This window comes from Rhinolophus sinicus, linkage group LG05 (genome assembly GCF_036562045.2).
Source record: "Rhinolophus sinicus isolate RSC01 linkage group LG05, ASM3656204v1, whole genome shotgun sequence".
NCBI classification, from domain to species: Eukaryota; Metazoa; Chordata; class Mammalia; order Chiroptera; family Rhinolophidae; genus Rhinolophus; species Rhinolophus sinicus.
In genome coordinates, this window is record NC_133755.1 from 138855371 (window position 1) to 138877769 (window position 22399).

The following is a 22399-nucleotide window of genomic DNA, read 5'->3' on the forward strand; positions in this document are numbered from 1 at the left end:
CTCTGCCAATGCTTGGTTGAGACAGTGGCTGAGGGGAAGGGGCGGTTTCCATGTCATGAAGCTTTACAGGGACACAGTCGGTGCTGACACTGACCATGCTCTAGTCATCTCTCTGTCTGCCTCTGGGCTCTGTTTTTTGCCATCCCAATCGATTAGAAACCATGATACAGAGCAGGACACAAGGTACCTTCTGAGGATGAGAAGCGGAGGATAAATGGACAGATTCATCTGTGTCCAAAGAGAATGTGAAACCCGTCCTCCAAGTTGGATTCACAAACACTGAATGAGCACCTCCTGTGTGCACCTCTCCACAAGACGTTAGGACACAAGATGAGTGAGACCCAGTCCCTACTTCGTGCTGTCCACAGTGTGCCAAAGAGGACAGACGCAGTTTGGTTTGGGTAATCGGGGAGGTGTCTGACCTAAGCCTTAACAGAATTTTGGCAGACAGAAGGGAGGCAGAAGGGAACAAATAAGGCCCAGAGGTTGTTCTGGGAGGGGTGGTACTCTGGTCTGGCTGCAGCTCAGCTGCCACGTTGACAGCTTCCAAATCTACGTCTCCAGCCCTTGTCCGGCTTGAATAGCTAGCTACTTCCGGTATTCAGGCATTGCCACCTGACTGTCAGATAGGTATCTTACTCCGAATCATAACTTGTCCATCCTGAATTAATGATCTCTCCCATTGCCTCCTCCTCGAATTCTCTATCTTGATGAATGGCACCAATCTTCCAACAAATTCCAAAGTCCTAGGAGTTCCTCTACACCTTCACTGCCCAATATGGTAGCCTCTAGCCACATGTGGCTATTTAAATTTAATTAAAATGAAATAAAATTCTAGTTCTTCAGTTGCACTAGCCACATTTCAAGTGCTCAATGGCCACATGTGGTATTTGTGGTTAAAATTAACACTGGCATGAGATTTCTTCATGGAATGAAGAGTCAACAATTATCCCCTATGAAGTAACTGCAATAATCTAATACTCATTCAGGAAAATTCTAACAATTTACATCATTTCAGGGAAGACAAAGTAAGCTTCAACTTATATTCACTTCATAATGAAATAGAGATTCGAAACACTGAAGTGATAAAAAGTATATTCATCATCCATTTTAGGTCCACATGCCTATAAGCATCTTGTTAATGATATTCTAGTAATAATTATTACCTGAGATAGTCCCGTATTTTAAATTGTTCAGGAAGAAAAGGTGACTTGTAACTTGAGTAGTTTTTATCTACCTCTTCAGTGTTCCAGACAATTACTTAAATGGCTCCACCCCACTTCTGCATCTAAATATATCTACATTAAGCACTATGGTACTATTTATAGTAATTAAGAATTGCTAATATCCTTGAGGCTGAAGATAGAGAGGATGGATGGATGGATGGATGGATGGATGGATGGATGGACAAACAATTACAATGGTTGTGCCTAAATGGTTTCTGTGTTTTTTTAATAGACATCAAGCTTCTTATAAAATATTTATTTCTAAATGTCTATATTTATATTGCTTTTGTTTTTAAATTCTATCATAGTTACCCTTAGACTACATATAATACTTATCCAAATCTTTTTGAACCACAGTTTTACATATGTGAATATTACAGACGCAAACTTATAATGCACGTACCCAAAAGCCACATATTTTTTATCTAGATAGGGTGTTGCTTGCAGTGTGATGTAGAATTGTGACCCATTGGTGTGACGGCCTTTGTTGACCATTCCAAGAACTCCCCTTTTATTATGAGGAACTGCAAAGTTTTCATCTAGAAAAGAATAAGCAGTAGGTCATTAAAATACATCAATGATCTCGATTGATTGTAACACGTAAACACAAAAAGAATACTTAGTAGCAAGGGTTCTCAATCATATTTATCAAAACATTCCAAATTGAAAATATTTTAAATGTTTCATATTATTTTCACTCAACTGGGCTGTTAAAAAAGATAAGCTGTAAAGTCGTATTAGAACTATTTGAGCACTTACATTTAGTTTATCATTACCATTGCTAAAAACAAGTGTACTAAGAAAATTAATAATGTAAAAGGAAGTACTTTAAATCAGTAATGTAAAAGGAAGCACACACTTTGCTTAGGAATAAAAGTCAGCAAATTTTCTTGTGCTGTTTTGTCAGTAGTATTTCGTTCAACTACCAATGTAATAATTTAAAACGCCTCTTTTAAGAAGGCTTTCATGGATATGACCCTTCCCCTCACCGCATCTTATACAGACTTTCATTATGGTCTTTACCATGTTGTTTACATGGTTGTTTCCACTCTAGTATGTGAAGGCAGGGGTCTTATCTCATTATAGCTTTACTCCCAAGGCCTCCTAGTACATTATCTGGTATATGTGTGGTCTTAAATGTTGATGATGAAAGGAAATGAATTTATACTTATTTTTAGTAGTCTTTTAACAAATTTTAATCTCAATCCTTATATGGATTAACCAAGATTTTGCAGACAGAACACAGAAATCACTATTTATTTATATTTTTTGGTATAAGGTTAACAAGTAAAAAGAATTGAACAGTGGTTAGTGTTGTACAATAACCACTGTTGTTGTTTTGTACAATTTTCAGGAAGCACCATTTCCATCATAAAATAAGATTTGTCTCCAAACTAAAAAATACAGGAGGAAGTGGTGGAAAAGAAATTCAGTAAAAGTTTTCATTCAGTAACTTTATAAAATTCTGGGAATAATTGAGAGATATGAATATTAACTGTCAATAAAATTTTCTTAAATTGCAATTGCTGACTATTCTTATTTTAAGTTTCAAAGCTAAGCCAGCTAAGCAATTAAGCCATATCTGTGATGGCTTAAATTGCAACCTGAATAAAGACCTTTGAAAGCTTATGAAATACAAATAAAGCATTTTTGTACAAATGAGCCTATATAATCACATTGATGCTCCGTATTCATTTCAGTGGAATAGAGAAATAACCCATTAATTTCACAGAAAATCACATGGAGTAAAAATATGCCCAAAGCAAAGATTCAAAGTGTTTTAACAAAATGGTGTTTGTCCTTGCTTTTAGATATTATGATTAAGTTTTCTTACATTCTGTAAGTAACAGAAAAGAAAATTCATAGAGTTGTCACACTTCAACCAAAAAGTTGTGATTATGGGAGAACGTTTAAAGCAGTTAATCATAATACCTATTCAAAAAGTGATACCCATGTACCCACGTGTGAAAGCCCACGTATAAAACAGATAAAATGGCCAAGAGTCCTCCCATCTCCTCAGGATACCTCTTCAGTATCCTTGTGGAAGTCTTTAAAGGGCAATTTGAAAACTACTGCTATAAAGGGACAGAAAGTTTTCAAAGGGTTAGGTAGTTCCTGGCTTACACATTTAAAATGTGTTGACCTGGGGAAAAAAAAATGTGTGAAAAATAATTGACTATGTTATTGATTCTGGAAGTGCAAAAGGTTGACGTGGGACTTAAGGACCAGAGGCTATGCAGTGCTGCTTCCAGACTGGGAGTGGTGGCAGGGCAGAGGGAAACCTCTCAGCGACTGTGCAAACACAGGTAAAGTCCTGGGGTGGAATTCAGCTTGTTCCTGCTCCAGGAAAGCACCCCATCTATAGGTGGGTTTGGGGGAGGGGGCTGAGGAGAGCCACCCCTTCCCTTCCTGCTCTCTCCACAGGTACTGATGGACTTTTGCCCAGAATACCAACCTGTGGTGACCCTTCCCATATAAACTTGACAAGACTGTCAATAAGATTTTCTTAAATTGCAATTGCTGATGGCAACTTGGAAATAAAGTGGACCCTCAGCTATGCCGGAGCATATCTGCCACTTAAAGATGGGAGCCAATGGCATAATAGAGATCAAAATAAAATCTTTTCTTTAGAGAAGTTTTACTGAAAAATGGCTACCCTGATAGTATATTTATATTAATAGAAAGATTTTTTTCCGTAAGTAACAATATTAAAATGGAAACTGAAAATCTGAGATTTAATTTAACGTTTGTTCATTCAACAAATATTTATTGAATGCCAACTGCATTCTGAGTTCTGTTTTGAGTACTGAACTTAACACTCTTGAGTTCCATAAAAAATTAAATTTAGTCTGCTCACAAAATAACTTTTTTAGGACAATAAAAAAAACCTGACTCAAATCAACAACTGTTTTTTTTCCCTTTTCCCCCCACTATGTCTGAGTGGGATAATTAACTATTACAAGTTATTTTAATTTTATCAGCAGCCCTGAGTAGAAAGGAAAAATTTAAACAATCCACAAAAAAAAGTTTTAAAGTAGAAGGAACAAAAAAAAAAAATTTTTTTTCAATGCTGGGCAAAATTAAGAAAATGAAAAAAAAAAAGAGTGCTGGCTAAATCAGAATAATTAGTAAATTTTATTTTTAGGTCATAGTCTTTCAATAAAGGATAAAAGAAAGTTCAGGAAGTTTAAAAGATATGATAGACACTCAGAACCGTCTCCCTACTATGTCTGTGATTCAAGAGTTCCTCCCTGCCTCTGCCACTTACAGGACGACATAGAGTAGTAGTTACTGGTCTGTGGTTAAAACTGGAATCATTCGTAACATACAACATTGTGAGTGAAATAACTATTTGTTTGAAATAGAAATAAGAATTTACGGGGAAAATATCAGTTTCTGAATTTATTTAAAGTAAAGCTCGCCCATTAGCACAGTTGGTTAGAGCCTGGTGCTCTTAACAAGGTTGCCAGTTTGATCCGCCCCTCCACAACTAGATTGAAACAACTACTTGACTTGGAGCTGATGGGTCCTGGAAAAACACACTTTAAATAAATAAATAAATAATAAAATAAAATAAAGCTCATTCTGGGAAATTGCCTTGCATTTTCTCTGGCAAAAGTATAATCAAACAATTTGGGACATTTCCATGTAATTTTGTAAGGACAATTGTATCAAGTAGACATCTGACCTGAATCCTGCAATATCAATTTTTAAACCTACTGCTCTAATTTTACCATCATATTTTAATAACAGCTATTTCTTGCTATAGAAAAGTAAATGAAAGTTTGCTTACCTACTGCAATTTTTAAACTGCTGCTTTAGTGAAATATTTAAATATATTGATTGTGTGTGACATGAAAAATGAATAGCCAAGTGTTCATAAATACTTGAATGGATACTTATGGTATATTTATATTAAACAGTGGTGAAAATGAGAGAATTGCAGCTATAGATAACATGGGTGAATCTCATAAGCTGTGATGAGTGAGAGAAGATAAAAAAGAAGGCGTACTGTACGATTTCATTTACAAAAGTTCAAAAATAGGCATAACTTAACTATATGATTTAGGGATCTGTACATGGGTAGCAAAACTATCAGGAAAAGCAAGGAAAAAGTCAGGCTGGTGGTTACCTCTACGAGGAAAATGGAGTTATGAATGCGGATGGACAAATGGGGGGCTTCTGGCACACTGGCAGTTTTCCTTTCTTGACAAGGATGGTAATATGGGGGTTTGCTTTGTAATTATCTTTTAATTGCACATATGCACCTTCTATATATAGGATAAATCTCACAATTAAAAAAAATAAATAGCCCTTAAATAGCTACCCAGATCATATTATCTTCAATTTTTGTTTCTAATAAAAAAAATGCTTTTGTATAACTTTTAGTTGCATTGAATACTGACAATGCATCAGGCTCTGTGCTTTTTATTAATGTCCACTTTCATTTAAAGACTAGGTGATCTGGGAATTAGACAAACAGTTTTTTTGTTGTTGTTGTTTTTATTGTCGTTGTCCTTCAATCTAGTTGTGGAGGGCGCAGCTCAGCTCCAAGTCCTGTTGTCCTTCAATCTAGTTGTGGAGGGTGCAGCTCAGCTCCAAGTCCTGTTGACGTTTTCAGGTTTTAGTTGCAGGGGGCGCAGCCCACCATCCCATGCGGGAATTGAACCAGCAACCTTGTCGTCAGAGCTCGCGCTCTAACCAACTGAGCCATCTGGCCACCCTTAGACAAATAGATTTTAAGTGATGTGTCCATTTGTGAATTAGGGCACAAGCTAATATTAAGAAACGGGTCTACTTAATGTAACAAGAATACAGTATTAAAAAATATATGACTTTTTTCTTTTGCTCTTCATATAAAATGATCTTTTCTCTCTAATCAGCCCAAGCCATCCAAGCCTTTGAGGGTGGGAAGAATTGGGATTACTATACAAAGAATACAAGGACAAAAATAAAAAAAGAGTTAATATTCATCGTCTAACATTCAAAATAGGATTTAGGAATACAATTTTTAAAAGTTGTGATTCAAAACAAAGCTAAACAGACTTTCCTCAAGTTAAAAAGATTAACTACCTTACAAAATAATCATCTAGTTAGATCATATATTATTTATTTTATCCTTTTAAATTCGCTGTGTTAAGCTTAATAAATAAAAGTGAGTCGTGTGGTTGCAGTTGTTTTTAACACGTCCTGAGTTTTAATGAGAGGAATGAGAGAAATGCGGATGAAGGGCTGGCTGTCCATGTCTTAACATTCCACAGGAGGATGAAAGAAGGAGGGACACCCAAGCTGTAGCTGTTTTGAGTACCAGTCAGTCTCTCTTCCATAGTCATTCATCTTTCTTTCTGGAGCATCTCTCCTTTTTACTTGATTGGTTACTGAATTTCTAATTCTGCCCTGCCAGACAAACTGAAAAACAGAGGCGTCTCTAAACACACTGGGCCTCACTGAGCCCCAGACAACAGCCAGACCTCCATCTGGAGACCAAACCCCCACAAGAGTCCAAGGATGGGAGCAAAGGAAATTCAATGGGGGCACAGAGGTGCCCAGAGGGGGCAGACGAGGAGATGGGCTAAGAGATCAGTCTCCTCCTGGACAGAAGGCCCACGTGCTGTCTGAGACTGCGCCTCCTAGCTGAAAGAGCTGGGGTGATCTGACAACAGCTGTGGGGTGGCGAGGTATGATGGAGTCTCATCAGGGATTAAGGATGCCAGGAAAGCTTAGAATATCTTTTCCCACTCAGTTTAAGACTGAACTCACAAGCTGCGCTGGGCCGCAAGCCCTCTCCCAGGCAGCTGTTTTTTCCTGTCCTACAGCACTCAGTTCTTCCTCTGTAATAGCAGCTGGCACAGCACCTGTCATTTATCTGTTCACACACCTGTCTGCACAAAAACACAAATGCTTGACGGTGGAAACTTGGTCACATTGTCCTTGTTTCCAAAGGTCCTAGCACTATATAGCCACCGCACTAAGAGTGTAATGTTTTATGAGTAAATAAAGGAATGATGTCACTTGCATGGTTTCATTTGATAAAGCTGCCTCCATATGAATTTACAAGGAAACTAGCTTTTACTTTTCCCTTTCTCTTGAGCCATTGGTTCAGTATTATTTTTTTAAATCTTTGCATTGTATGAAAATACAAACACAAAAAGCCACAGAATACGAATGTATAGTTAGTTATTATTAGTTATTATAAGGCAAAGGCCCTTTTAACCACCACGCAGGCCAAGAGAAAGAACTTTTGCCAGCCTTCCCTGAAGTCCCTTATCAAGTCTCTCTCCGCCCCCAAAAGTCACATCCCCTGACTTTTACATAAGCGAGTACTTAATACTCCCTTAGTTTTACCATCCAAGTGTGCATCTCTAGATAGTATAGTTTAGTCTTGTTATGCCTTTTAAATATCTTTTAATCTACAGGTTCTACCTCTATCCTTTTCTTTTCCTTACACTTATCTGTTAATGAGCCTGAACAATTTAATCTCTAGAGTGTCTCCTAGTCTAGAGCTTGCTCATTGCACATGCATGGTGCAGTTCAATATACTTATTTGTCTGTTCTCTGTCCTGTCAGTTCAGCTGTAACATTTGTGTTGAACATGCACACTTGTTTCACCTTGATTGATATATTAGGGACGGCCGTAAGCGTAAGAATTCCACCCCTGCTTAGGTGCAGTTTCCTCTGGGAGAAACAGGTGAATGTAGAAAACTGCACCCAGCTGAACTGATCTGAGCTGCAGAGAAATACACACACCTCAGACACTCACCTGCTACCTCAGGTCACCGTGTTATGAGTCACATCTGGTGTTACATCTTGCCTCCGATTTGAGAGAACCCTTTTTCCACCACTTCAAAATCACCCACCAGTTGCAATTCTTCCCACGAGACCTCCTCAAAAGTCAGGGGGTTTACAAGGCCGAGTGCCCTATTTATTATTGTATTTATGTGTTTCTTGACCACATCATATATGTAAAACTGGGTTACTGCTTTTATTAGGTTACTATCTTATTTTCTAATGTGCCACTGAGAAAGTATTTTTACCTCACTTTTTGCCATAAGTCCTGTGGTTTTCATTGCATGATTTTACATAGCACAGAGATCTGTAAGAACACGGATGGCAGGACTGGTTGTATTTCTTGCAAGTTAGCAGCTGGGTTCAGAAGCTGAATTAGACTCCTGTTCTATCCCTTTGGTAGTTTGTTTTCTCAACATAGGCTCATTATGTCCTGTCTATTATTTTTGGTGAAGATAACAGACACTAACGCAGCAAATGCCTAGAACTATTATTTCACTGAGGGCACCAAAATGGTGATGTTCTAATTCTATTACTTCCTTTTCATTAATAAGTGGAATATTTTCATAATGAAATGTTTCCTCTTATCTATAATTTGGTCCAGTTCACATAGGAAGGCAAGATAAACGCTTGATTCTTTCCCTATATTTATCAGTTTTCAAGATAATGAATTCATTTCCTATCATTTCACCAGAGGCAAGTAATTAGGCTTTATTTTATAATATAATATCATCATGAACTGGTGGATTTTAAACATGTGTTGGGTTTCAATCAATTGCAACTACTATTCAAATTATTCCATCTTTGGCCAGTGAGAACCTCTTCAAATTGGCTCCTGAGGCCTTTGACACGACCCTCGTAAATCTTTAATAGCATTCTTGCTGTCTGATGATAGCATGACTGAACATGAGGTTCCAGGTACATTTTGTAATTTCCTGTCCCAGAATTGGAATCTGACATTTCTCCCAGAAGCCCTGGTTTCTTTAAGCAAGAAATGACATTTCAAAACAACAATCTAAATACTAGCAGTTTGTCACCACTGGATTGGTCATTTTGTTTGTAGACCAATTCAGTAAACAGAGCCATATATATGAGGTCAGACAATTAAATTCGCAAACTCATCCCAGAAAAAGTGCTACATACCTCATTGCTGAATATCACTACAGTCACCTTCGAAGTACTCCCCTCGGGAAGCTATGCATCAACCCCAGCACCTAGTCCACCCTTCAAAACAATTTTGGAACTCTTTCTGGAATGGCCATCAGATCTGTCGTCATATTACCCTTGATGTCCTAAATGTCATCAAATGTCTTCCTTTCAATATTTCCTTTATCTTCAGGTAAAGAAAGAAGTCATTGGGGGCCAAATTAGGTGAGTAGGGAGGGTGTTCCAATACAGTTATTTGTTTACTGGCTAAAAACTCCCTCACAGACAGTGCCGTGGGAGCTGGTGCATTGTTGTGATGCAAGAGCCATGAATTGTTGGCGAAAAGTTCAGGTCGTCTAACTTTTTCACGGAGATTTTTCAGCACTTCCAAATAGTAAACTTGGTGAACTGTTTGTCTAGTTGGTGCTAATTCATAATGAATCATCTTTCTGACATCAAAAAAGGTTAACAACATCGTTGCAACAAGTTCACAAACTTCATTGTCAGACCTGGCATATATGATACTTCTTAAATTTAAAGTGATAATTTCCAGTTCAAATTCAGAACTATGGAATATTTTACTTATTAGCCTCTATCTTATTTCATCCGTCTCTTCTTCCTTACACAGTGAAAATCCTTATTCTCAAGGACACAGGAAATAATTAAATTAGAATATCCCTTAATTACTTACTTTTTCCCACATTACATACATATACAACAATCTCAGAATAACAGTATTAATACCATCACCAATATAATTACTGAACATAGTTTAAAAATTATTTGCATGTATTCTCCTCATTTTCTTTCATTTTAAAAAATTAGTTAGACTAAGCATATAGTCATTACATATCATACGCTCACCCTTTTGATCCTCATTAAACTTTAGTTTTACAAGTCACTATACAATTAATGCTCGCCACTAGTCCTTATGTCAAGTCTCTCTTGTATTTTGCTTGTGTGAAATTCATTCTACAGTCAATTCCTCAGGAAGGACTCTTGGCAACACTATTCCCTGAAGTTTTACGTGTTCTTAACTCTGAGTGCCCTTTTATAATTCAAATTCCATTTGGCTGGATATAAAATCCTTAGCTCACATTTCCTTTCTTTGAGCATCACAAATGTATTACCTCATTTTCTTCTGGCATAAGAATATGATGTCAAAGAAGATGATGATAATCTACTTGTCTTTCCCTTGTAAATCACTTGCTCTTTTTGCCTAGCTTTTTCTTTTTCTTTAATGTCCAATCATGTTACCAAAATATGTCTTAGTGTTGCTTGTTCTGGTTCAGTCCTGTTAAGTAGCAGTGTGCTCTGTCAATAAGTGGTTTCGAGTTTTTCATACATAAATTTTTATTAAAAGTATAAACATATAATAAAATGCATATATCTTAGATGTTCAGTTTGATGCATTTTGACAATTTTGACAATTTTGTATAGTTGTGTAACCACCACCCAAAACAAAATATAAAGCATCAAATCTTTTTTTATTTCAGGAAAGTTTTCTTCAATAATATTTCTCAGTATTCGTTCCATTCCCTTGTATTGGTTTAATTCTTTAGGGATAGTTATCCACATGTTCTATCTTTAATATCTGTCACTTTATTATAAATCCCTTTTATCTTTTTTCATCTCTTTTTGTTTTTTAAAAACTTACTCCTTTTACCTTCTCCTTCTTTTAAGACACATGTTGTATTTATTTGGTGTCGTGTTTCTTCTAGTTTGTTTATTTCTGAAATTTTCTTTTACTGTTAATTCTTTCCTCTGCTCTTTAACCTCGTATCTGAGTTTTTCTAATTCTTATTTATGAGTTCTTTCCTGTCTTGTATTATTTTCTCAATGTCTTTTAGCTCGTTTTGAAATTGTCCGAGTTTTGAAGTGTGTTTGTGAGCATGTCTTTCTAGTGCGCTTTCATTATCTGTAGTGATGTTACTCTGTTCCTTATTCTCTTTGGTCTTCTAATAACCATGACTTTTTGCTGCTCATTTTAATGTAAAATTAGTTTTCCTAAATGTTGAGAAGCAGGTGTGGCTTTAGGAAAGTAGCTTTTCTAACTTCACAAAGCTCCCTTTGTGCCCTTTTCAACAATATGGCAGCTTGCCTTCTTTCCTGCTCTGTTCCCATTCACTCTTTATCACTGTTGTCCCTATATCCTGCATAATTCTGATTCAGTTCCCAGCAATTCCTCCTTAATGTGAGCCTGTCCTGGAAGACAGCCATTTCAGATCAGTTTTGAGAGTTCACAGAGGTTACACTGCTCCAGTCACTTCAAACCTTATTAGGGGCCCCATGCACTCACCAGCCATTAGCTATCTTGGGGTTCTATTATTCTCAGGTCCCTCAGATGCCCTACTTTTTCCCACACAGATGCAAATACCATGCAGATTTTGTGGCTGTTGCTAGTCTGTCCTCACCTGTTTGTACTTCAGAATTCATGTAACTAGCCTGTCACCTAGTTTTGTTATAAATGTTATCCATGGGTTTTCAGTTTTTCTAATTCTTTTGACTGCTTTTATGTTAAGATTTTTAAAAAATTAAAAAAAAAACACTATGCTACCATCACTACCATGTGCCCAAGATCCCAGACAGCCTTAAAGGGATGATTACCAAGGTACCAATTCTGAGAATGGCAAATTACAAGCCTTAAAAATATCAATTCCCTTTAACCCTACAATCCGAATTCTAGGAATTTAACCTAAAGAAATAATATAATTAGGTGAGTGAAAAAATATGTGTACAAAGCTGTTCGGGACAGGACTGGGGTGATTTCCCCATCCCCCAATTTTAAATCCCACTTTTAAGTATGTTACCCCAAACACTATCTTATTTGGAACTGTAAATTGTCCTGTCCTGTCCTGTTAAATTTGAATAATCAGTTAATATATGTTTATTTTAAAGACACATACCTTCAAATGTTGGTCCATAAATTGACTCTCCACCATTTCCTCTTCCAGCTACTATGTCTGAAAAATAACAATAAATAAACATTAGAATTCTGAGACTAAAAAAGAGAGTACAATACTGGCAGGGGAAAAATGCTTTAAATTATGATTCCTCTTAGACCAATGACTATAGTAAGTTACCTAGTTGTTCAACATCTATACCATGAAAATATTACTATTATGTAATGTTTTCTTTTGTATTTTGTAAGCACTTTTACATTCAAGACCCAATTTTTTTCCTAATACCTCTTGGACATAGGTTAAATTATAGTGCTAGACTTTGAAATAATGAAACATTAAATTATAATTGTAGTGACTATTTTAAAAAATGTGTTCATATAAATTCTGCTTATTTTACAAGTTAGTCCATAGTCCATCTTGCTTTTCAGAAAAATGGAAAGATTAAACTGAGAGGATGAAATAGGAACAGCAAGATCTTTTTAGAACAAGAATAAAAATAGGTTCTCTAAAAAGAATTATTGTTCAAATTTTCATGCCTTGGGACCCTATAGTGATAACTCATTTATCCAATACTTTGGAAATGAAGTTCTTTTGTAATATAATGAAGTTTTGTTTTTGTTTTTTAAAAAAAGGTATTTACATGACTATTTTGCATTATATACATTATATGCATATTTTGACTTAGGCAATTCTCCTACTATAAAATTCCTCCATGTACAGGTTATTTTTTATCTACCCATCACTAAAAGGGAAGCAAAGCTAACTCGTGAAACTGAAGGTCTCTAAGGTCTGTCTCTGTATTAGTTTGGTGCAAAAGTAATTGCAGTTTAAAAGGTTAAAAATAATTGCAAAAACAGCAATTACTTTTGCAACAACCTAATCCCTCTGGCCCCAGTACCTCTTTACTTCCTCAAATCTCTAGTCTACCTTCCTTGACTATGGTGTGAAATAAGTATCTGTTGAAGGACTCTGCCATTTTAACTCACTATGAGTGATTTATCTATAAAAGAAGTGTCTGTGCTATTTTAAAGAAACCTGACGTAACAGCAGGCATGTGGAGAGAATTTACACAGGAGAGGACATGGAGCATTCAAATTATACTATTCATAAAGCTGGTTTAGAAGTTAATTGATAAATCTTAAATCTCCAACCCTACTCTGCTTGCCACTCCCCCCATGATTCACTCCAGAGCCCTCAGCACCTCTCAGGAACATGCTGCAATGGCTGACGGTAAAATCCAGAAATGGGGACGGCGGGGGTCACCCGGCGCCAATTCTTTCAGATACAAAGTTCGCTTTGCTCAGACAAATCTGCCCAGATGGCTCCCCTCCCCTAACAACTTAAACACCAGTGACACTCTTTTGCTCTGTCTGTCCAACGCCCATCATTACTCTTGCCCTTTGCTTTAGATCTCTCAGGTGATTTTTTACATTGACATCAATCAGTATTTAATCTTTTTTGTGGCCATAACCCACCCCCCTTGAATTCAGTCTTGTATATCGGGTATTATTTCTATACTTTTGACAACAAATTCAGCAATGCAGAATAGTGGTTAAAGTAAACTTTAAAGTCAGAGGGTTTTGATTTAAATCTTGATATTAGTTAGTTACCTGTTCCCAGCCTGTTTCCTCGTGTGTATAGACACGGATAATGGTAAGTACCTCCCAGGTAGCTAGTTCTGAGGAGTAAATGAACGCAGGTAGGTAGAGCACTTAGTGCAGGGCCTAGCAGTGTGTCTGTCCTGCTCGTTCATTAGTGGCCATTATATGTGGCAGGAAAAGCTGATTTCCATATAACACGCTTGGATTAAATCTACATCTTTCTCCTCAGCAGCCTCAGAATGTTCCATATTATAGAAAAATAAACATTATTAATTTAAGCCTCTGCATAGTTCAAGTTCAAGCAAATCTCCTTCTGCATGAAGCCAATTATTTTAAAATTGCTGCCTGACAGCTCCTTATGGGGTATTTCCCAAAAGGCCTCCAAAATATAATTTTGTGCTGTTAATCAGCCACCTGGCCTATGTAAAAAGCAAAGGATTGACCTGAAAAGAAGGCAAAATGGAGACCAAAATGTTCTAGATCTTACTTTTCAGTTGTAACATCTTTGGTGAGAAATAAATCGTTTTCCTTTTATTCTACTTTCAAATTCCCACCTTTAGTATGTTTCTTGAAAGCACTGTATTTTCTAAGTACTCTTATTTAAAACTACATTTTGATTAAAAAAAATGTTATCCTACTTTCTTATGACTTCATTTTAGGATATTTCTGCTAACATACCTTAGATTTGTTAATTTAACAATTAGGAAAATTTTTAAAAGAGTATGAATATCTTAATTCATCATTTGGCCATATAAAGCACGCTTTAAATGAATATAACATCTAATATTAACTATATCTAATTCTATATACATTTCATAAAGGTAGATAAACAATATTTTGGAATTCCAGTTTGATGTTGCAGTGAAATTGTATTTAAGATTTCAAACTCACCTCCTGCTTGTACCCAACCATTCTGCACTACTCGATGGAAAATCGAACCTGCGTAGTGGAGCCTGATACCACTTTGAGAAAACCCTGCTTTTCCTGTGCACAAGACCTGAAAATTTTTACATGTTTTGGGACATGCATCACAGTATAGCTACAAAATAAAGAGGAAAGGTTTCAAGGATTAAGTCTTTGACATTTTGACAGTTACAGATTCCCACTCCCAACTTATTAAAACAACAACAAAAAAGACCCTCTTACCTCAAAAATCAATCTTCCAATTGGATTAAAATCAATAGAAATATCCAAGAACACAAAATCATGCTATTAAAATTCAGGAGAAAAAGATAATGCAAGTCAATGTCTTGGAAGAAAATTTTAGAAATGACCAAAGATAAAACAGAATAATGTTTTCATGGATAAGATGTCAACAGCATTAACAGTGGAGAATGTAACACCAAAATTGAAAGAATGACATAAAGAAGTTTGTTTCATTTTATTATATCAAGCCTTTACAACCTAAATAAAACACTTTTTAAAACCCTTCAGTAGCAAAGCTTTCACTAGCATTAACCAGTCCCCGACACTGAGCACACGTGGCCTAGATATCCACCACATTGCTAATTAGGTGTGGAAAGAAACACTAGGGAGAAGAGGCAGACTGGGAATTCTTTTCTTTCTTGAGTAATTTTGGGAAAAGAGCCAACGTGAGCACCATGGATTTGATTACTGTGTGCTCTGGATTTTCAGAGATAGCTCAGATTAGAGCTGACCAGAGCCAGACCAGGCTTTCTGAGAGGGAAAAATAAAGCCACTAAATCCATAGGAGGTGCAATTCCTGGAATAAGAAAGAGAGATGCTGTGCTTTTGCATTGTTTCAATCATGTCCTCAGGTTCCCAGAGGCGCCCACCTCTTGTTTTCAATTGACATCCTTTCTGGTAGAGACGAATAACATATGTGAGGTCTTGTCTAGCTCTACAAAGAGGCTTCCAAAATGAAAACACTAGTTTCAAGCACAGAGCATTCATTTAAGGACCAGAACACATCTAATGGAATCCACTTTGAATCTCAGACACCATTCTCACACATAAAAATGCCGTCTGATTTAATAAAGCACATAAGTTGCCCTGCCCTATTTTTTAAGAATCTAGGAAACATAAATGAAATCACTTTTATCGCTATCATTAATTTTACGTCCTTTTAACCCTTTTTTAAAAAGACTGAAATATATTGTGCTATCCAGGAATGACGTACTACATCCCCTAGTAATTATAATTTGTTTGTGCCTCTCAGCTTCTGTACCATAAGTTCTTAATTATAAAAGAATATTAGAACTTTAGAATAAGAGGCATAATATAGTTAACTTCCCAGGCTTGGGGGGCAGAGGGGGAAGGAGGATATGTTAGAAATCATGATTCCCTGTACAATGATATTTTGTCTTCATGAGGTTGTCCCGACTAGACAATTCTGAAAATTCTAATGAACAGAGAGCAAATAAACGCAACACAAGATAATGTCACCTAGGAGCCAAACACACAAACATAATTATCTAGCATATCAATCCACACCAGGAGTACACAAATCCTTGGGTTTTATTCAGCAAGAAAAATCTACTGGGCAAAACCTAAGATTTTCTCTGGAATCTAGGTCCTCTCTCCTCACTGCCACTAATTAATTCAAGCTCTCCTTATCGCTAGACCATGCTACCCATAAAAACTTTCCCAAATGCCTGCCCTGCCACCAGGCTTTCCCCACTCCAGCCAGTTTCTGCACAGCCTAAAAGTTTTTCCAAAACAACAAAAAGGATTGTCATACTCTTTATGAAAAGTTCTGTTGGGTTGGCTTCCTTCTGATAAAAATCTAACTCCTTGGTTCAGAATGGATGGTAAGCCCAACCTACCTTTGATAGAACTATTTGGGTTTTTTTCCTATGTAACAGCTGAACACCTTTCCTGTCTGGGGAACTCCTACAGGGCCCCAGCACCCTATACAGACCGTAAGGGGCCAGATTCTCCCTATCCTGTGGGAGCCAGGGTGTAGGGATATGACCTGGGCTCCCCTGGTTAGGCGCTCTTGCCTGGGGCCGTCTCTCTAGGGAGTGACAAAGACACAAGAAGAGCTGAGAAGTTATTCTTAGTGCAAGTGGCAATTCAAACCTGGGCTAGTGGGCACCCACGGCAGATCCTGGCTGCACATTTCTGGGGTGTGATTCTGGCCATGTTTTCCTATTGCCAGGCCTCCCTTGGTTCCCACCTGTTTTCCAAAGCCGGTTCTCCAGCTTTCCCATCAATTGCGAGGTTACCAATATCCTTTTAATACAATACCTTTTCTCCTTAAGTTAATCAGGGTAGCTTGGTATTAACGGCACTAAGAATCCCGACAGATACTCTTTTTCCCCAACCTCATTTCCCCACTAATTCTGGCCTCTTTGCTGTCCCCTGCTATTCCCAGAACACACTATGTACTTCTAGACTCCCGTCCCTTTGGGAATTAACTGCTGTGAATATTAAATTCCTTCCTACACCCCAGAGTTTCTAGCATTTTCCAAGTACCTTGTTTCTTCAACCAAACATTCACTGAGCACCTACTACAGACTCTGTTCAAGGAAGTGATTAAACAAGGATGAATGGAGCAGGCATTTGCCTTTGCACAGCTCAGAAAGACCCTGGATCTTTCTATGAGCCCAGGCTACCATGAGCACGAAGTGATTTTTCAGCATGTGGTAGTTGTTACTACAAGGTTTCTGAGCAAAATCACAAAGTATTTTTACCTTTATTGCCATCCCACCCTGATGTCTGTCTCATTCTCTGGACCTCAAACTTCATGACTGTCCAGTGCCATCAAAAACCTCCTTGATGCCAGAGCTTTTTTTGGTCCTGCTCTCACCAACCATGTGTCATGCTTTAAAATGTCACCTTCTCAAACTTCCCATTCTGTTAGCACAGTAGCTCTCACTTAGGTATTAGAAAGTGTTAAAATATTCCATAAGATGAATGCATGATAGGCTCAACCTTCTAGGGTGGGGAATATTTATATTTTAAAAAGGGTAATAATGCATATAAACCTCTAAGGGGAGTAGAAATGTTGGAACAGGGATGTACCTCTCCCTGAGCAGCCTGTCTGCTGTGAGATAAGCTGCTTTACACACCATCAAGTCAAACTCTGTCATATTACAATCTTTTGCAACTGGATCATTAGGTCATTGAGAACTTACAACCTGGTCTCCTACACTTTTATATTCCCCTCATTAGGATATCAGTAATTAACACTGAGTCAATATAAATGATCAAAGATTTCACTACTTTTCTTTAAAAATTCATGTAACTTGCCTTGGTATCGCTTAAGAATTTAGCAGAATAATCCACAGTCAGCGCATCATAAAGTGCAGGGGGCTTAAAATCAACTATATCCCACACCTTGTGGGCCCATTTCTGAAGATCAAGTGCATCACCCAGGAGCTGATCATTAATAAAACACATGACATGGGAAGAATATTCCCAGACTTCGTTCTTAAGTTCCTGTAAAGGAAAATGACAACAACAACAAAATGTAACAAAGAAGAAAGAAAACTTGCTAAACCCACAAGTCAGGGCTTGGGCTTAACTCCAGGACTGAATCTTTAAAAAATATATTTTTTGCCATCTTTCAGAAGTTGCTCTCAAAAATTTTTGAGAACATTTTCAAGAATCTGACATCACTGAAAGCAAAAAATGGCCGAGAAGTAATCTTTAAAATGGTACAATTATAGAAAATAGATGGTAATCTGGTAATAAAAATCCGTGTGTGTAGCAAATTTGTTATGTTAACTTGAAAAAAAAGGCAGTCTCTGGCGTCATTTCTGAAGCACATTTTACTGTGCGCACATGTGAAAAGGTCAGGGGTTCTGAGAAAGACTTGTTTTTCAGTGACAAGGACGGGAAGGAATGCTTTTTTGATGCAGGAAGGTCAGCATGAGGAAATGCCTCCTGAGTGCCAGCAGGGATTTCCTGGCACCAGGGGCAATGAGGAAAAGAACTATCATATCAACAATTTCAAGTTCTAAGCCCTTCAAAATGAGATGCAGTAGTGTTTTCAACCACACAACACCAACAGCCAACCTCCTAAATCCCCATGTGTGGCCACTGAGTAATGTCTCTTCTGAGGAGATCTGGTTTATTATTACCCAGTGCCAGTCCTGGCAGAACCATGGATAATTCGGGATAGCTATGCTCCAATTTTAGCAGGCAATCAGAATTACAGATTCCTGACCCCCACCCAAGTTTCTGAGTCTGAGGAGGGGCCTGAGAATTTGCATTTCTAACTACATCCAGGAGATGCAGATGCTGCTGGCCTGGAGACCGCACTTAGAGAAATGCTGGTTTGGGGAACAGTCTGTCTTCAGCTTGCCAGCTTGCTCCATACCCAGCTGCTCTCTCAGATTTCATATTCAGTTGCTCACTTCCCATGCCCTTATCAAAACCTGCTTCGAGGATGAGAATAAACTTGTTCAGGCTGAACTGTATGTAAATCACTGACAGTCTATGAGTCAACACTTCCCAGACTGTTTAAATTTACCAATGTTAAATTTACAGGACACAAAACTATGAAAAAGGGAGAAAAAGTTTATTGTGGATATTTTCATTCGCTGGGTGGGAGAAATGTAGCAGAAGATGTAAATGCCTTGTCTCTGCATGTCTTCTATACGTGAGGTGACCTGTTTGCTTGCCTCAAGATAGCAGGCTAGATTTGATTGTTTCTGGGGCTTTCCAGAACTATGATGTATAATGCTGCCTTTTTTAGAAGGGAGAGAAAGGCATTTCAAAAGCCCTGAAGCCATCCCTCAGGGGTGCTTTATATTCTGCTGAAGAGAAAGGCCAGCCTTTCCCTTCAACTGTGCTAAGAAGCATTACATGTAACACACAACTTACACTGATGGACAAAATACTGTCCTGAAAAGGAAGGAAAGGTTAAGGTGACAGGTATCCAGGACATGAGGGTGAAAGAGGGAAGGAAGGATAAGGAACAAAGAATAGGCGGGGAAAAGCAGCAAGAATTACATACCTAGAAAGTCTCATTCAGGCCCCATGAAAAAAGCAAGAGGAAGAGAACATAAAACATCTCAAGGTCAATAATCCAGGCTGAAAAGGACGGGAAATTGCAGAATGGAAACCACACCAATCTTTAAGAGCACAGTGGGAATATGTAAGAGGAGCAGGTGCAAACCAAAGCATAAGATTATGGCTGTCCTGGAGGTGAGAGAGCATGATGCTGGTAGACAGTATAGTAAGTTTGATGATAAAAATTAAGAGAACATTATTTTATGTTAGGATGACCAACTGTCCTGGTTTGCCCAGGACTGTCTCAGCTTTAGCATTAAAATTTCTGCATCCAAGGAAACCCCTCAGTCCGAGACAAACCAGGACAATTGGACACCCAGTTATAAGGATTAGAGTTAATATATGTAGAAGCTACAGTGTTTCCCCCCAAATAAGACCTAACGAAAATAAGCCCTACCATGATTTTTCAGGATGACATGCCCTGAATATAAGCCCTAATGCGTTTTTTGGAGCAAAAATTAGGTCTTATTTTATTGTAATATAAGATCATATCTTTATAACGTAATGTAATGTAATGTAATGTAATATAATAAAATAAATACCGGGTATAAGACCCGGTCTTATTTTCGGGGAAACACAGTATTAGAATAGTGTCTGGCATATAATAAGCACCATATGTAAGTGTTTGTTGTGGTTCTATTTGAATTCTAATGAAAATGTATTATGGCTATGAAAATGGTATGAGACTTAACAAATGGTATTCTTGACTCGGTCTTGCACCATTCACGTGATTGGAAATTGAAGTGGTCTCTGGTAAAGCCACACTATCTACGTGATAATCACAAGATCACAGGGTCTCCTGTGCAAACCAAGCACAGAACAATCAAAACTGCTCTCTCTGGTCAGGGGAAATGGGATTTCACCAGCCACTGGGGAGGGGGGTGGGGCAGGGAAACCAGGAGTGGGACTCTACAGGACTGGGCCGGGGTGACAAGCAGGACGACCCCACACCAGCCTCCCTCTGCAACACGAGATATTGCTGAGCCAGGATGCCACCTTAGAATTCTTCATATCACATGCTCCAGGCAGCATTACCAACTAACCAGGGTTGGCATCCAACGGAAAACCTATCTGCCATCCCTGGACAAGTTCTGCTAGCCCTGGGGTCCTGCACGGTACTGCTGGGGGCGATGCAGACAAGGAAGGTTCTTAGAGCAAGGCTACCCCGTGGGAACTTGGTGCCTATCATCAGAGTTCCCTAGGCAACAGCCCAACACAAGCCGCCCACTGTATGTGTGCTGTACACCACCAGAACCTTCCAGAGCTAGGGCCAAGAAGAGTGCCAGGCCATAGAAACCTGAGTGCCAGGAAGTGTGAGTCAGTGACGGGCAGGGAAAAATGGTAACCGTCAGCAGGGGTAAAGAGTAGCATTGAGAGTTTAACCCTTACCGTGATCACGTGCCCTCCAAAAGAAAATTCTGTAAATGTTTTACTTTTTCTTAAAAATCAGCCTGGTAAAATGATTGAAATAATTTAGGAAAAGTGAAATAAGTTAGAAATGAAATCTAGTTTCACTAAAATTACTACTTCCGTTTTTTCAAAACAATGCATACATAAATAACTCAGGTAAAACTTTGCTCATTTCCCGCACCCCGAATATCCTTTACCCTTTTTTTCTGCTGTAGATATTGATCCCATGCAAATTCTTGAAGAGGAACTATTATAGGATCTTCAAATTTGGATGGAAAATTCATCTTCAGACTCTAGGTTTCAAAATAGAATAATTATTTTAGAGTAAGTTCTCTTTAAAAGTAGAAATCATTTCCCTCGATTTTTATGGGTTCCCAGGAAGTTTCATACATTGGATTCCCAGGCCACACAGGCTGGCTTAGATGGGCTGCTCCCAGAGCCCTGTGTTCACCTCCATTCCGTCACTCCCCAGTCCACACTGCAGCTCTGGCTCATTTGTCTCTCACCTGTAGAGAATAAGCTCCTGAGGGCAAAGACTACTTCTCAGTTTTCCTAGATTCCCACTGGCCTCAACATCTGGCATATAGTGGACCACTCACACATACCGTGTTTCTCTGAAAATAGGACCTAGCTGGACAATTAGCTCTAATGCGTCTTTTAATATAAGACCCGATATTATATTATATTATACCTGGTATTTATTTTATTATATTACATTACATTATATTATAAAGACCTGACCTTATATTATAATAAAATAAGACTGGGTCTTTTATTAAATTTTGCTCCAAAAGACACATTAGAGCTGATTGTCCATCTAGGTCTTATTTTCGGGGAAACACAGAAGCAACTGAATAAACAAACGAATCAGTAAGTTTATGTCAATAGTTTTGTGATCTGCCATATTCTTTCAAAACCAGTTTTTCCCTAAATTAAACTCTTACTAAACCTCAGTGTGTTGACGGAAATGATGCTATTGCTTTAATTCACTGATATATGGAGAATGACCGAAAGGATATTGTGGTTATACCTCTTGAGAGAAAGAGAAGTAAATACGAAATATGTTTAGGTTTAAGATATGGAGCATGTTTTGATTTAACATATATTGTTTTGTCTTTATGAATCAGAGAAAATTCTTACTGGTTAACAATCCCTGTCAAAAAAGAAAAAAAGTTTTGGTTGCTAAGGTTATATTTTGCCTCCTTCTAAAGCAAGAGAAAATAGTTGAGGCAACAACCATCAGGCCTCACTTTTCTGAGTGGGTCTGAGGGAGTAGATGTGCCAACAGGGACAAATGACAGCTGGCCCCTTCTGTTGTGGTCTAAGAGGACACTGGCCAGGCTTT

At 37.9% G+C, this 22399-nt stretch overlaps 1 protein-coding gene across 8 annotated transcripts in view; it reads right to left on the bottom strand.

Moving 5' to 3' along the window:
* PPIL6 (peptidylprolyl isomerase like 6) overlaps positions 1-22399 on the bottom strand; it is a 33217-nt gene that overhangs the window by 8522 nt on the left and 2296 nt on the right. For 4 of the 8 annotated variants that reach the window (XM_074333401.1, XM_074333400.1, XM_019734959.2 and 1 more), the window contains exons 2-7: positions 21252-21347; positions 17878-18066; positions 14809-14871; positions 14554-14701; positions 12065-12121; positions 1630-1765 (exon numbers count right to left, since the gene is read on the bottom strand). In XM_074333401.1, the coding sequence (XP_074189502.1) occupies positions 1630-1765; positions 12065-12121; positions 14554-14701; positions 14809-14871; positions 17878-18066; positions 21252-21347 (689 nt within the window). Of the gene's footprint in view, positions 1-1629; positions 1766-12064; positions 12122-14553; positions 14702-14808; positions 14872-17877; positions 18067-21251; positions 21348-21444; positions 21561-22399 lie in introns of all 8 variants that reach the window. The other 4 variants (XM_074333402.1, XM_074333399.1, XM_019734963.2 and 1 more) reach the window with 4 other exon arrangements.